General features: G+C 43.5%; 1 protein-coding gene across 2 annotated transcripts in view; it reads right to left on the bottom strand.

The window, feature by feature from the left end:
* The window catches only part of JAM2 (junctional adhesion molecule 2), a 66,883-nt gene extending 51,672 nt beyond the window's left edge, over positions 1–15,211 (bottom strand). Inside the window, exon 1 of one of the 2 annotated variants that reach the window (XM_067538210.1) lies at positions 14,373–15,211. In XM_067538210.1, coding sequence (XP_067394311.1) covers positions 14,373–14,427 — 55 coding nt within the window. In that variant the 5' untranslated portion in view covers positions 14,428–15,211. The remainder of the gene's footprint in view (positions 1–14,372) is intronic. The other variant, XM_067538211.1, reaches the window with a different exon arrangement.

Below are 15,211 nucleotides of genomic sequence, written 5' to 3'. Positions count from 1 at the left end.
TAACTACAATGCCAGCACCCTGGAATCTTGCTATCAATTTTGTTCATGATGCACAAGTCATCCCTCCCAAATCTGTATCCGTTGTACAAAATTGTCTGGAAGAAGAGGAAAAACCTTACTCATTCACTATATTAAACAGATCTTAGATGAGGAGCAGATCTACTCATTAAAGAAGATTCTATTTCTGGCATAGTAACTTCTCAGAGTAGATCGGCACTAAGCATTCCATACAGCCTTGGCATATACAGATACAGAAATGGTCTCCTATGACAGACATCAATGACGTTTCAGTTGCTGGCAGTAGAAAACAGCTTCATGACTGTCAACAGGTGCCATTCTGAATGTATTTTTGTTTTCCTTTAGATAAGTGCATTAAACAGGATTAATCTGTTTTTGTTAGGGAACTAGGCCAAATAAAACCTCCCCCATTTGTGTTCAAAAATAGGAGTTGCTAAAATGGCTCACTGATTTGAGAAACTGGATCTGCTGAAAGTGGATGGATAGGCTGTTTAGTGGATATTGTTCTGATCTGAAAGAGATGAAAGATTATTAGATTAGGATTGGGATTTATTTATGCCCTCTAATTCCATCATGCTAAATCTTTCTGCAGGTTAGTCAATCACACTCAATAGACAGCCTAACTCAGGGCTAAAGAACTGGTCTCAAAATTCATCTCTCACAAGGAAAATTCAATCAGCATTACCATGGAAGGGAGCGTATTTGTCAGCAAGAAGGAGGATAGCATACAAGGTTATTTGGATATATATGATCCTGAAGATAAGATACAATTCTATGAAATGAAAGGCAATTTTAAAATTAATTATAAAAGGGGATGGTTTCTAAAACTAGAATATCTCACACATTGCAGAGGGTCCTGTCTCACTCAGCTGGAGCATAATACGTTAAATCCCAGGCAGGAGCCTCAGGGGAAGCCATATATAAATATACTGTATGTTTTTAAAAGATTTTAAAACTTATTCTTTATTAGAGTTGACATAAGTAGGATGAAGAGGCTGGAAGAAAACAGCCAGAATTAACATAATACATATTCCTGGCAACAACAAAAAGCATGTATTATTGCAACGTTAAAGCTGGAAAACAAACACACACAAAAACCCACAAGCTCTCAGGGTAAGGAAACAGCAAAAGTGAAGGTTGCGCATTCAGCCTTAATTCTGTCCCCTTGAGCCTATGCCTCAGAAACAAGACAGTTAGGGGTGCAACCATACTCCAGAGATTTGCATGCAGAGGGTCCCCTCTGTGCATGACTCTACTACTGCTTCCAGACCTATGCACAGTAGGCAATGGTCAGCCACCTCTATGGGGCCAGGGATCTGAGCAGGAAGAAAGCAATTGTTAGGCTGGGACCAGTAGGAGACACACATCATTCCTCGTCTCTATACGGAACAGCTTACTGAGATAACATAAGCAGAAGCTATGTTAACTTTTCTGCTGAGCCCCCTCCAGGGCAGGAATTCCCTTGGGCTAGGGAGCATGACGGGTCATGGAGAGGGCACAGAATTTGAGTCAACCTCTATGCGGGTCGCCTTGACTTCCAGAAGGTGCCTCAGGATACTCACAGATCCATGGAGTTCAGTGGAGGGATGGAGAGGTGTGTGGGGGGTGGGGTCTTGCAGTCTATAGAGAGGGAGAAAGGAAACCATGCTCTTCTAGCAGAACCGAGGGATCCTCACAGAGATTTCCTCTTGTGGGTTCTTCCCCCAGAAAAGGGTGACCTGGCCGTAGGCTCAATTTACATAACTATTTCACTCACTATAACAGTCTTATCGCTTTAAAATCCCACCTGTCTAGAAGGAAGAGAGCCCTTTGGTAGTTGATTGTAAACAGGAATGCAACGTTATGCAATAGATCATCCTGCAGGGCAAGATATCCCTTTCAGGACATGAAATTAAGGTGACAGGACTGAATACATAATGAATATACAAACTAGAATTTCTACTACCCTTTCATGTTGGCCAGTGTGTCCAAACTGAAAGGATATGAATGATACTTATATATAAAAAAAAAAATCTTCTACTGGATATGTGTAAAATCAACAAATGTTTTTTGTTGAGGAATAATTATTAAAGCAAATCCCTCTAGTAACAAAAACTAAAGTGAAGAAAGAGGGAGGATATTTATCCTTACACATTGAACTTCAACAATTCTCGGAAAAATGAGTTCAGAATAAAATACTAATGATTCTCTCAAACTTTTTTGTTTCCTTGCCATAAAGAGGCGAGCTTTGCTTCTAGGAAATCCTTTGTATTACCCTGTTCAAGAAAAAAACAGTAGTTTATTCAAACCGTTCTCAAAATTTTGCTGTAAAAAACTATGCTAGAACTGTTCCAGTAAATAAAAAGAGTTTTAGTTGTTTTTCTCCTACATTGCATCATCCAAGCCAGGTCACCGAATATATGTTCCAGATCCTTGGCAGGATGTCAGTTCCTGCACAGGAAGAGGAATGAGGGCATTTATCTATGTAACAAAATTTTGCGGACACAAGTTACATTGACATAAAGCTGCCACACTTAGTACATCGCCTGTGTGCATGCACACTTCACTCCTTGTATCAGTGCCACACAAACTCACCAAGAGAGCTTGTTTCGGTGCCCAGTGTGGTGCATCATGGGTAAGTATCCCAGTGTGCAACTCACCACTGTCCAGTGCACTGTCTTTTGAGAAGTTAGGGCGATGCACAGAGGGGCCAAAACGAGTCATATGGGGTGACTGGGACTGCAGGGTCAAGTTCCTAGCAGGCAGCTTTCTTCACCCCATAATGTCATCTCTATACTATAATTTCCACAACTATTTTGAAAAATCCCACAAACCCTCATGGGATTTCTTGTTGTCTGTCATCTCTAACAGAAGCATAGAGTTTTTACAGCTCTGCACTATTGTCATGTGCATTTCAGGTATAGGATGTACAAACCTCTGGTATTTGCACAGACACAAGAGGAGCTGCAGGGAACATGACAATCTCCTGGAGGTCAGATGGCTGTGGGACACAACAAGAACTAATTCAAAATTGTCAGTGGTATTCATGGAGCACCTGCACATGGTGGAGTGCTGCTTCTGAGTCTGAGAAACAAGCACTGACTAGTGGGATCACGTCATAATACAAGTGTAGGGTGATGAACAGTGGCTGCAGAACTTTTGGATGCACGAGGCTGCATTCCTGCATCTGTGTGCCGAGCTCACCCCAACCATTCAGCGCAGAGACACCAGTATGAGAACTGCACTGACAGTGGAGATGCAAGTGGCAATTGCACTGTGGAAACTTGCAATGCTGGGTTGCTACCGGTCAGGGGGAAATCATTTTGGAGTTGGAAAATCCACTCTGGGGGCCGCTGTCATGCAAGTGTACAGGGCCATTAATTGCCTCTTACTTCAGGACTGTGATGCTTGGAATATGCAGGACACAATGGATGGATTTGCAGCAGTGGGGTTCCTGAACTGTGATGGAGCGATAGACAGCACATGCATCCCGACTTTGGCACCAGACTATCTTGGCAGAGAGTACAATCAACAGAAAGGGCTATTTTTCAACTGTTATGTAAGCACTGATGCATCACTCAGGATGCTTCATTGACATCAGTGTTGGCTGGTCAGGGAAGATGCATGAAGCTCACACCTTTAAGAAAACAGGACTGTTCAGAAAGCTACAAGCAGGGACTCTCCCCACACTGGCTGATTACCACTGGCAATGTTGAAATGCCCGTAGTGATCCTGAGGGATTCAGCCTATCCTTTGACCCCTGGCTCACAAAGCCGTCCACCAGCCATTTTGACAGCACCAAGGAAGATTCAACTAGTCATAGATTCATAGACTAAGATCAGAAGGGACCATTATGATCATCTAGTCTGATCTCCTGCACAACACAGGCCACAGAACCTCACCCACCCACTTCTGAAATAGACCCCTAACTTATGACTGAGTTATTGAATTCCTCTAATAATGCTTTAAAGACTTCAAGGTACAGAGAATCTACCAGAGAATCAACCAACCAGTGACCCATGCCCCATGCTGCAGAGGAAGGCAAAAAACCCCCAGGGCCTATGCCAATCTGCCCTGGGGGAAAATTCCTTCCCAACCCCAAATATGGTGATCAGCTAAACCCTGAGCATGTGGGCAAGACTCATCCGCCAGACAGCCAGAAAGAATTTTCTCTAGTAACTCAGAACCCATCCCATCTAACGTCCCATCATAGGCCATTGGGCATATTTACCACTAGTAGCTCAGTAGGTTCAGAATGACAGTTGAATGTACTTTTGGTAGATTGAAGGGAAGCTGGCATTGTTTACTCAAGATTGGATCTCAGTGAGAAACATATCCCAATAGTTATAGCTGCCTGCTGTGTCCTGCATAATATTTGTGAAGCGAAGAGGGAAATGTTTCCACTGTGGTGCAAAGCGGAGATGGAGATGGCTATCTGCTAAGTCTGAACAGCCAGACACAAAGGCTACGGCTACACTGACAGTGGCAAAGTTGCCGCCGTCAGATCGATTTCTCTGGATCGACTGAGCCGTCAGCGAAGACCCGCTCAGTCAATCCAGAAATGGACGTACTAAGACCACCTTTGCAAGTGGCGTAGCGCTGCGTTGATGGGAATGCGGTTCCCGTCGGCGCAGTGCAGTGAAGACAACGTGCAGAAGAGGAGCCCAGAAGTCGACGGGAGTTACGCAAGTTTTTTGCGTAGCTTGCGTAACTCACATCAACTGCCCCCGAATCCCAGAGGTAAGTGTAGACAGAGTCAAAGACTATCAGGAGAGCTTGACGCAGAACTACACAGCTCAGGGAGGCTTTGAAAGAACACTAACAGTGACCCATAGTAATGCATTGTGGTGTACTATGCTCTACCTGACCCTGATGTTTTGGGAACCTGCTAGGAATTATGTGGTGCTTGGTGCACACTTATGAATATAAACACCAACAAGGCACCTATTAATTTTGTGATGCTTGGTGAATATTTATGACTATTATACTGTGTGCTTGTCACTGATCCTATGTGTTGTGTCACAGTGTACAACAGCAAGTAAGCGGGTGCTTTCACAGGCATTCTGCAGCATATGTTGTGAAGTAATACAGAAGAATTATTTTCCGAACAATAGAGTTTTATTGAGTAACAAACCCTTTAAAATTCTGTACAAGTTAAATACATGAGAACCTTAATAAAGGGGAAGGAACATTCATGTCCATTTTAGCTACACATACATGAACAGTGGCTCTCAGAGGTCAGTGCATGTGAAGTTTTGATTGGCTTTCATGGTTCTCAATGTGGAGTGGTTGGAGTAAAGATGCAGCCCCTGATGCCATGTGGAATGTTGTCAGGGGGTGGTGTAAGGAGGTGCTATACTGGAGTTCTCCAAGGAATGCAAAGGAAAGTGAGCCCGGGATTGCTCAACTTGGAACATCTGTGTTTGCTGCTGGATAAATCCCATTATGTCCTGGTGCACCTCCCTCTCTGATCATTGGGCCTGTATCCTGTTCACTTTCTTTCTTTCTTTCATACAGTCTGCAATATTCATCCTCCAGGACCTCTGTTCATGGTCTGTTGCAGCATTAGCTTGCAGGACGTCACTGAGCATGTCATCCCAAGTCCTTTTCTTCTTCCTCATCCATGTGTGTGGGGGGGAGGGGGAATCGTCTAGGCTGCAATGGCAGCAGCTACCAGATAAAACACACAGAGGTACCATTGTCAGGATAGTCACAACAGAAAGCGAAACTTAAGATCCAGAACTCCCATCCCTTGCTCCCCTAATGTTTTAAACAAGACAGGTTGACACTTCTGCTTTGGAGTGCTTGTGCATGGCACCACTCAGAGCACCAGCCATAGGGAGCATGGTCCACCAGAGGTGAACAAAACAAGGAGGGAATTGCTCAGTTGCATGAAACTATGAGTACAGGGCAATGGCACTGAATACTGGCACCATTTTCCACAGGCAGTGGTGATTCTAGCTGACATCTCACTCCTGAGGGTAACAGAGACAGAGAGCTCACAGCTGTTGCTGGCATCCCAAAGCCATCCAGGCTCATATGCTACAAGCCTGTGTACTGCAATGTCACCTGCTGAAGTTATTGCCAACTGGCATGAGAAAGTGTCCTACCACGGAGGAAGAAATAAGTCTACCACACCTAGACACCTTTGGGAGAGGATTGCAGAGTACTGCCATGAAAGTTTCATCACAAGCTCAGGAGGATTCAAGGGACATCCCTGCATACACAACAAACTGCTCCACACAGCCCCCTCCACCCCCCAGCTCTACCAGAGAATGAAAAGCAGATAGCAACACTACCTCTCTTTGCTGTACCGCTACCTCTTCTAATACGAGGAAATTGATGCAAAGTCATCTGCTGTGTCCTGTTAAATTGGGGATGTCATCAGTGTAATGGGAGATACATTTACCTGAGGTTCCTTCTCCGGCATCAGGCTCATCCATGCTCGACTGCTTAGTGTACGGTGGAGTCTCAAACAGGTCCTGGCATATGGTACAGCTGGCTCCCCCGGTCACATGTCCCCCATCTCCTCCATCTTCTCCTCACTGTTCATGCCAAGGAGCCTGTGACTCACACTCCTTGGAGATACCCACAGTGGTGGTGTCTCTGCCAAGATGGCATGCAGCTTTCTGTAAAACTTGCAGGTTGGTGGCTCAGCACTGGATCAACTGTTGGCGCGCTGGCCTTCTGATATGCCTGCACTGCTGCTGATCTCTGTCATATCCCTTCTCCTGCATCCCCCATGCAATCTAATCGTAGATGTCCACATTTCTGTGGATGGCCCGTAGCTGTGCGTGCAGAGTATGTTCTCCTCCCAGGCTCAGGCTGGAGTGCATCTGGTGCATGTAGCCGGCATGGTCAGCGGGGCAGTTGCACGTAACAGTGGAGAGCTGTTAGGTATGCTTGCCAAGATGGACAATCAGGAAAAAAGGCATTTTAAAAAATTGCATGGTTTTAAAGAGGGGGGAGGGGGCAGGTTTCTGGTCTCCGTGACCCCAAGCAGTAGAGTTCATAATTGTGACCACAAAGGTCTGTGTCGGCTTTTGTGGGAGAACTGCTGGAGGACTGTTAGGGTTGACACAGGTAATGCAGTGTCTGCATTTACACAGCATTGACTTCATTATATCAACCACGGCTCAACATCACTCAGGGAAGTGGTGTTACTATGTTGGCATAATGGAGAGCTTACATCAGTGTGAGACAAAGTGAAGTGTATACACATGCACAACTAGAACAGCATAAAGTGACTTACATTGATCTAACTTTTTAGTATAACTCAGGTCTGTGTTGCAAGAGTTTAAGAACCTTTATAATAGTATAACTGCCTCCAGGCTAGGGCTTATAATGGTATAACTATTTTACCTAAAAATAAAAGTCACAGCCCTAACCAAGATAATTATCCTGGAACAAAAAAACCTGTGTTTAGACCAGGCTTAACGCCTCTCCACTACTAAATCTGGACAGGAGCCAGATTAATTTCATTTTTTAAATGAAACGTTATGGTCTGCAGTAAGGCAGATTCTGCAATCATTTCCATGGCCACGGAATTATAGCAAGTATAGAGCCCGGTTTATTAACTTGATTTTGCCTTTTTCCCCACCCACTCTTTTAGGTCCCTTATAATCACGGTTGGCAATTTCCTAGGGAAAAAAATCAAGTTTTGGACAGTGGATTGATAAATACCAGTTTAAACCAGGAAACTGCAAAAAATAAAATTAGAATATATTAATGAAGATTACTGAAAAACATTTAGCAATTTGGTAATTGTTTTGCAGTTATATTGCCTGTAATTTTAATTAAAGGAAATAAAATTAAACAAAATGGAGCCTTAATTTATGCTATTGCCTTGACTACCCCCAAACAGAAATCAAAAATTTCTGAATCTGGGAATTCTCCTTCTCCATTTAGCAACACCAAATAAAAAAGAAATTTGCAAATGAAGTAGGTGAATTCCCAGATTTCAAAGTTGAAGTCTCTGTGGTACACTGACAAACTAACTGTCCAGTCCAGTCTTCTGTTTCCTGATCTGGTGTGCAACTGAATTCAGTGAATTCAGAGACTCAAGCCAAAATATTTCAGTATGAGAAAAGGTAAAAGACCACTTGACCCAATTCATGGTTATTTTGAGAGTTCATAAAGAGTTCACAGGCTTAGGTGCAGAAATTGCAAAGAAAAACTGAATGGGAATGCGGACTGTATGAGGAGACATTTTACAAAGTGCAGTGGGGGAGAATAAAAAACACAACACTCTCTGACTTCCACTAAATGTATGAGAGTACTAGCATCAGATTGAGGATGAAGATACTAATAATGATGCATTGCCATTGCCAAGTACATCAAAAGAAATCCAGATTCAGGTCAGCCACATACAACAAGAAGGAAGAATTGTGGTTTTTCGACCACAAATGGATATGTTTGCAACAAAAACAACTCCAGAATTTAAACAAAATATAGACTTCAAATTTGGAAAAAAAAAAAAATTATGGCTATAATATTTAGTTTTCTGTCATTAAGCATGCAATTTTTCAAACAATGATTAGCTGCCTAAAGCCAGACTACAAAGCACCCAATCAAAAGCAGGTAGCAGGTGAACTGTTAGATGCAGTTACTGATGGCTTGAGGGTGGAAGAATGCAACAAATTGCATGGAAAAGCAGTTACATTAACACAAGATGGCTGAAGTAATGTGCATAATGAACTGTGTGCAGATAGGGAAAATTGAGGTTTATGTATCAGTAGTTGATACTGGAAGCAGTACAACTGGAAAGCAGTAAGCTACACTGTCAAGGGAAGCCAAGGCATCAGCAAATGAACTGCATAGTGTTGTTAAGAGCTATCTGACAGACAATGAGAAAGAATGCAATGTTTGAGAAGTGAGCTGGTACAAGATGTCAACATTTTGGTTGCATAAGGTTGGCTAAATTCACTTGACAAGGTCCTTACACCAAGTGCTTTGATGAAATGTAGATTTACAAAAGTATTTCTGTATTCTCCATCAGCCTGGTTAGAAAAATGCTAAGGATCTGAAAAAACCCAAATCCCCGGTGACACACGATGGAACAGTCAAACAACATGTCTGGAAACATATATTAAAAATCAGCCGCATTGTCTCAAGATTGTGAGCAATCATGAGGCAGAGCACAAAGACAGAGTGGATAGTATAATAAATAATCAAGGAATTTACTGAGAAGCAAAGAACTCGATCAGTCAATTGAAACTGGCTGTTGTGGCACTTGACATACTCCAAAAAGGGACACATTAACAGTTGCTGTTGTATGCAAAGTATGGTTAGGTCTACTGATAAGTGGAGATCTTGCACCACACAAAGCAAAAGTACAAAAGAGATTTCATGAGGCAAATTACTCCTGTACACATGTTGGCCAACTTCCCTCATCCAAAATATGCAGGAAAGGAATTGTCAGCTGAACAAGAAGATACCAAAAGGCAGTGGTTGCTCAGCAAAAATCCTGACTGCCATATTTACTTGCATTTAAAGCAAAAGGAGTTCCATAACCAAAGATCAATTTTTCATTCACTCTCAAGGATAATGTTTCTCCCGTAACATGGTAGAAAAATCTGAAGAATGCCGATATTTCATCTGACTTCATAGAACTGGGGGTTCAATTGCATCAGTGTTCAGCAAGCACAGAATGATTCTTTTCAAAAACTTTGGATTAATCAATTCAAAATGAGAAATGGGCTCAGTCTGTCCACTACATCAAAGTCGGTCTTGTGATACAGAGTGCTGCATGGTCAAATGGACCTGGACTGGTAGTTTGTAACTCCGCATGCTTCTCATGGTTTAATGCTTCTAGCCTACAACTCTGTATTGTTGTTTTCATATAATCGAATGTTTTCAACTTTTGTTCATATAATATTGAAAACTGAAACAGGAGCCAGGGCAGGTATAACTTCCTTGAGAAAATACCAAACCAAGATGTATTCAGACATTCTGATATTCAGTATTATTATTACATATATTACAATTATGCCCACTGCAGTTTTACTTTTTATTTGTACAGCCCTAAATTAATCTCCCCATCTACTGCCTTATGTAACCACAATTTGGACATGTAACTACAGCTAAGTGTAACGTGGTGTGTGTTAAAACAAACAGTTTTTAAAACAGAAAACGCCTTACACTAGGACTAACTAGTTTTTTCCCAGGTTGGTAAAAACCCGTAATTTTACCTGGTAAAAACCACCTCTGGTAAATACCATGCCATCCCAGTTTATAAATCAAAATTTTGTATGTGTGACTCAATGAGATATTTCTGGGCAAATGTTAGGTGAATGAGACAATTTGTTTCTGACATATGGGTACTGGAAAAATAGGTGTAAATTATGTTTAAGAAATTTTTACGCTTTTTTGTCATATTTTATCTCCGAGATGTTTGGCACAGAAACTCCATATTTGGCTCATTCAAAGATTCTTGGAAATCCCTTGGGCAAAGGACCATTTTCAAAAAGTAGGAATATGTGTTTTGAACTTACTCAGCATTAAATTAGGAGGGACTCCATCAGACCTTGTAACATTTGCCAAAGACACTATTTATTGTCTTTGCACAATCCTCATAGGAACATACAAGGCCTGATTTTCCTTTCCGTTCCACTAGTTTTCACTGATGAAATACCATTCACTTCAGACTTAATCTTGATTCACACAAGCGTGCGGAAAATCAGACCCATCAGACTTTGGAAACTTCATAAAAGGTCTGGTGCACTTTTAGATTCATTGGTACCTTTCCACAATCCACTACAAATGTAGATTAATGCACTTGTTCCCCTGGATCATCTAACTGCCATATGGACACAGCTCATTAGCCTTACAAGGATTCTGGAGGGCCTTTTAAATTCTGAATGGGTAGCATCATAGCTTAGGAAGCTCACATGGTATCCATCAGAGTACATGATGTCACCCACCACTGCATCAGCCAACCTCCACCCATCCCCCCCAAAAAGGAAATCTGAAGACCCACAAAAAAGTACATTAACCTGGATGTACAACTGTAAATGTATATCACTAAATAAAGGGACAAATAGCTTAGAAAAACCACGGCTGTTCTAAAATATCCATCTCCAAACACTGGTAAGGCAAGAAATCAAATAAGGAATTGAACAAAATGCCCTCCACTCCCATGTAGGCCAAACAAACCAAATTAACTAGCCTTTCCACGAGCCCAGGGGGATTATGGGGGAGGGAAGAAAAAGAGCAAAGCCAGTAAAGGCACTTCCCACCAATGCTGCCCACAGCCCTCTCCCGCCTCAGGCTTGGCCACTCTCCTCAGCAGCAAATCTCTTACCTTGTAGAGAAGTTTTTGCTTGACTGGGGGCGAAGGGAGGTGGGGAAAGGAAGATGGTACTGCAGAGGCAGTGAGCTTTTCCCCCACTCTCATATAGGACATTGCCAATATATGCACAAGAACCCTCCCTCTGGCTAATAAGGGTTTGATCACCTGGCTTTAGGTGGCCATTGTGAATTAGTGAAATTCTGCTACATACACATTTCAGTTCAAAATGTTATTTCCACATACACCCTCAGACAAACAAACAACAGTGACAGATCTAATCTCTAAAATGATAAGAGGTTGGTGATGCCAAAACAAATTAAATGCATAGTACAAAATATAGGGTATTCAGTAAAATATGTTCTATGTACGATACATTCTTATTAGATGTCTAGCATAATTTGTTGCATATTAACCCACTGTTAATCTGAAGATTTTTCTTCCAGTGTTACTATTTCTCATGTTTATGTTTAGTGTACCCCTTGGGCAGGGCAATTTTTATTCTGATTTATTTCCTTTTTCTGTTTTGCTTTTTAAAAAGTTACCTTTTCAACCATGCTGTCAATAAAACTATGTCAATTTTCTGAAACTACAAGGGAAAGTTGTGGGGGGTTTTGTTTTGTTTCACATAATACATTAAAGCTTTCTGCAGATATCGATAGTTTTCAACTCCAACCTATTATTTTGTTTTAAACTTATTTTGTTTAAAAAAAAAAAACCCAACACCCTGAAAACTGCATTACTGAGGAAAGTGAACAACAGGCTTTGAAACAAGCTTATTTAACAGATTACATAGAATTGTTTCAATATGCTTTACATTTTTATCAGTACATGTTCCCCCCCTCCCACATTTGTACTGAAGCTGTTTGCTTTTATTTCTATATCGGATAAATATTTTGGATTTTGCTCTTGAGCTCAAAGAAAACAATAATAACTTTGTTCATTTGGGGCCTGATCCAAAGCTCTATCAAAGTCAATGGCACTCCACAAAAGCTTAGGGGTTCACCCAGGCAGAGCTATTCACAGGAACAGGAGGTAAATTTGACCCACTATTCGAAAAGACTACATTTATATTTTATTACTGACCACAGTAACAGACACTTACTGCATCACCATAACAGGATGCTTACATCAGCCAGAGACGTGCACAAACAAATTGACACAAGACAACTTACATCAACCTAACTTTATAGCATAGACCAGGCCTAAGCAATCACAGAGATGGGAGAAGTATGAGACCCTAAACATACAGACAAAACAGGTTGGTTTTTAAGGGCAAGGGTTTGCTATTATTATTTGTATTGCAGTAGTGCTTAGAAGCCCCAGTCATGGACCAGGACAACATCGTGCTAGGTGCTGTACAAACACAGAACAAAAAGACAGTCCTTGCCCCAAAGAGCTTTTATGTTTGCATGGATTTGTCAAGCACAAATAACAACCCAAGCTAACTTCCTTCTTGAGAGGGTTACTGGCCCAGTGGGCGGTGGAGTGGGGAGGGGAAGCTGTAAACAATATATCTTGACTTTAGTAAGGCTTTTGATGCAGTCCCACATGACATGGTCATAAGCAAACTAGGGAAATGTGTTTAGATTAAGTTTGTATAAAGTGGATGCACAACTGGATGAAAGATTGTACTCAAAGAGTAGCTATCAATGGTTCCCTGTCAAACTGGGAGGATGTATCTAGTGGGGTCTCACAGGGGTCTGTCTGGGGTTCAGTCCTATTCAATATTTTCATTAATGACTTAGATAACAGAGTATACAGTATGCTTATAGAATCTGCAGAGGGGTTGCAAACACTTTGGAGGACAGGATTAGAATTCAAAACAACCATGACAAATTGGAGAACTGGTCTGAAATCAATCAAATGAAATTCAATAAAGACAAGTACAAAGTATACTTAGGAAGGGGGAAAAAAATCAAATGCACAACTACAAAATGAGAATAACTGGCTAGGCAGTAGTATTTCTGAAAAGAAACTAGGGGTTAGAGTGGATCACAAATTCAATGAGTCAACAATGTGATACAATTGCAAAAAAGGGCTAATATCATTCTGGTGGTGCGTATATGACATGGGAGAGAAGTATCCCACACTCTACTCAGCACTAATGAGGCCACAGGTGGAGCATTGTGTTCAATTTTGGGCACCAAACTTTAAGAAAAATGTGGAGAAATTGGAGAAAGTCCAGACAAGAGCAACAAAAGTGATAAAAACTTTAAAAAAACTGGACATATGAGGAAAGGTTAAAATAAAAATAATCAGGTATGTTTACTCTTGAGAAAAGATGGGGGGGATCAGATAACAGTCTTCACATATGTTAAGGCTGTATTAAAGAGGACTGCTCAATTGTTCTCCATGTTCACTAAAAGTAGGGTAAGTAGTAATGGGCTTAATCAGGTTAGATATTAGGAAAAACTTTCTAACTCTAAGGATAGTTAAGCTCTGGAATAAGCTTCTACAGGAGGTTGTGGAATCCCCATCACAGGAGGTTTTTAAGAACAGGTTGGACAAACACCTGGCCAGGAGGGTCTAGGTTTATTTGGTCATCCCTCAGCAAAGGGGGCTGGACAGGACTGTGGGTCCCTGCCAGCCTGTATTTCTAGGATTCCTTTGGGGCGGGGAAGGGCCATTTTCCTGTTTCCCCCAGGCAAGGCTATGCACCTCCCCATTCAACCACGGAGCCCCCTCACTGCAAACTCTTCCCCGAGCTCCGAGGGAAAGCTTAAGGCAACACCGCGGTGCCCGCTGCCCGCCTCCCTCCTCGACGCGCCTGCACCTCCCAAGAGCCCGCATCCCTTTTCGCAGGACGCCGCTCGCTTTTTGGGGGGGCCCGCTCCCGTCCACAGCGGCCCCCGTACCAGCGGGCACAGGGAGCGGGCCGGCCCGGCTCCCTCCCTCGCCCTTGCGGTGGGGCAGGGTAGGCAGGGCACTGCCGAGGTCCCAGCAAAGCAGGGCGGGGCTCACCGCCCGCCGGATCAAAGCCGGCCAGAGCCGCAAAGCCTTGGCTGGCTCCGGGTCCCGGGCGAACAAAGGGCGCCGCGAGCAGCGGGACTGAGGCTGCGGTGGAGGGGGGAAAGGCGCCACTTACAGCACAGAGCCCCCAGGGTGGCCAGGAGAAGCGGCAAGAGGTTGCGGCTCGCCATCTTCCAGCACCAGCTGCTTCCCGAGAGCGGCCACGGGCGGCTGAGCAACTCCCCGGGCGCCGCGGCCAGCGGGACTCCCCAGGCGGGGGCTCTCCAGCTCCCTCCGGCGGGGGCTTCTCCAGCTTCTTGGGGGAGCTGCGTGGAGGCGTCTCTGCACCGCAGCCAGCTAGGCTGGGTGTGAAGGTTTCTGCCGGGTCCTAGCACTGCCCGGCAGGAGAAGCCGCTGCCAAGAGCGGAAAGGGCTGAGGCCTCTTCTCTGTGTTGCCCTTAGAAAGCACAGGCTCCCCCCCCCCCACACACACACACCCCCCCAGCCAAGGAGGGAGAGGGGAGACACCCGGCCCGACAGGGCCGGTGGGAAGGATGGGGGCAGCCTTGAAATGAAGGGAGTCAATTCTAGCTGTAACGGGAATCCCAGCTACTCTGGTTGCAAAGCCGTCTGGCTGCAATAGCTAAGCCGAGCCAAACCATCTTCCAGCCCGGTTTTCTTGCGTGCAGCTCTGAACATCCGAATTAATCGCTGGATGAATTCCTGATCCTCTACTTGGCACGCACAGTGCAGTGCAAACGTAACTTTCATTGCACACTAACACAGTGGAATCATCCCAGTTTTCTCCGCGGCTGACCCACGCCCTGGAACAATAGCTTGCAAGATCAAACTACATTCGGGGTATTCTGTAACAGACAAACAAAACATCTTTGATTCTATGAGAGGGCCGGTTAAAAATATTGCTGCATTTGTTTGTGTTCCGGTAGCACCCTCGCAATGCTGGGCTCAGGGAGA

This window comes from Emydura macquarii, unplaced genomic scaffold (assembly GCF_026122565.2).
Source record: "Emydura macquarii macquarii isolate MOO-44397 ecotype Brisbane River unplaced genomic scaffold, CSIRO-AGI_Emac_v2 contig_476, whole genome shotgun sequence".
Classification (NCBI taxonomy): Eukaryota; Metazoa; Chordata; order Testudines; family Chelidae; genus Emydura; species Emydura macquarii.
This window is presented reverse-complemented; position numbering and strand designations above follow the sequence as displayed.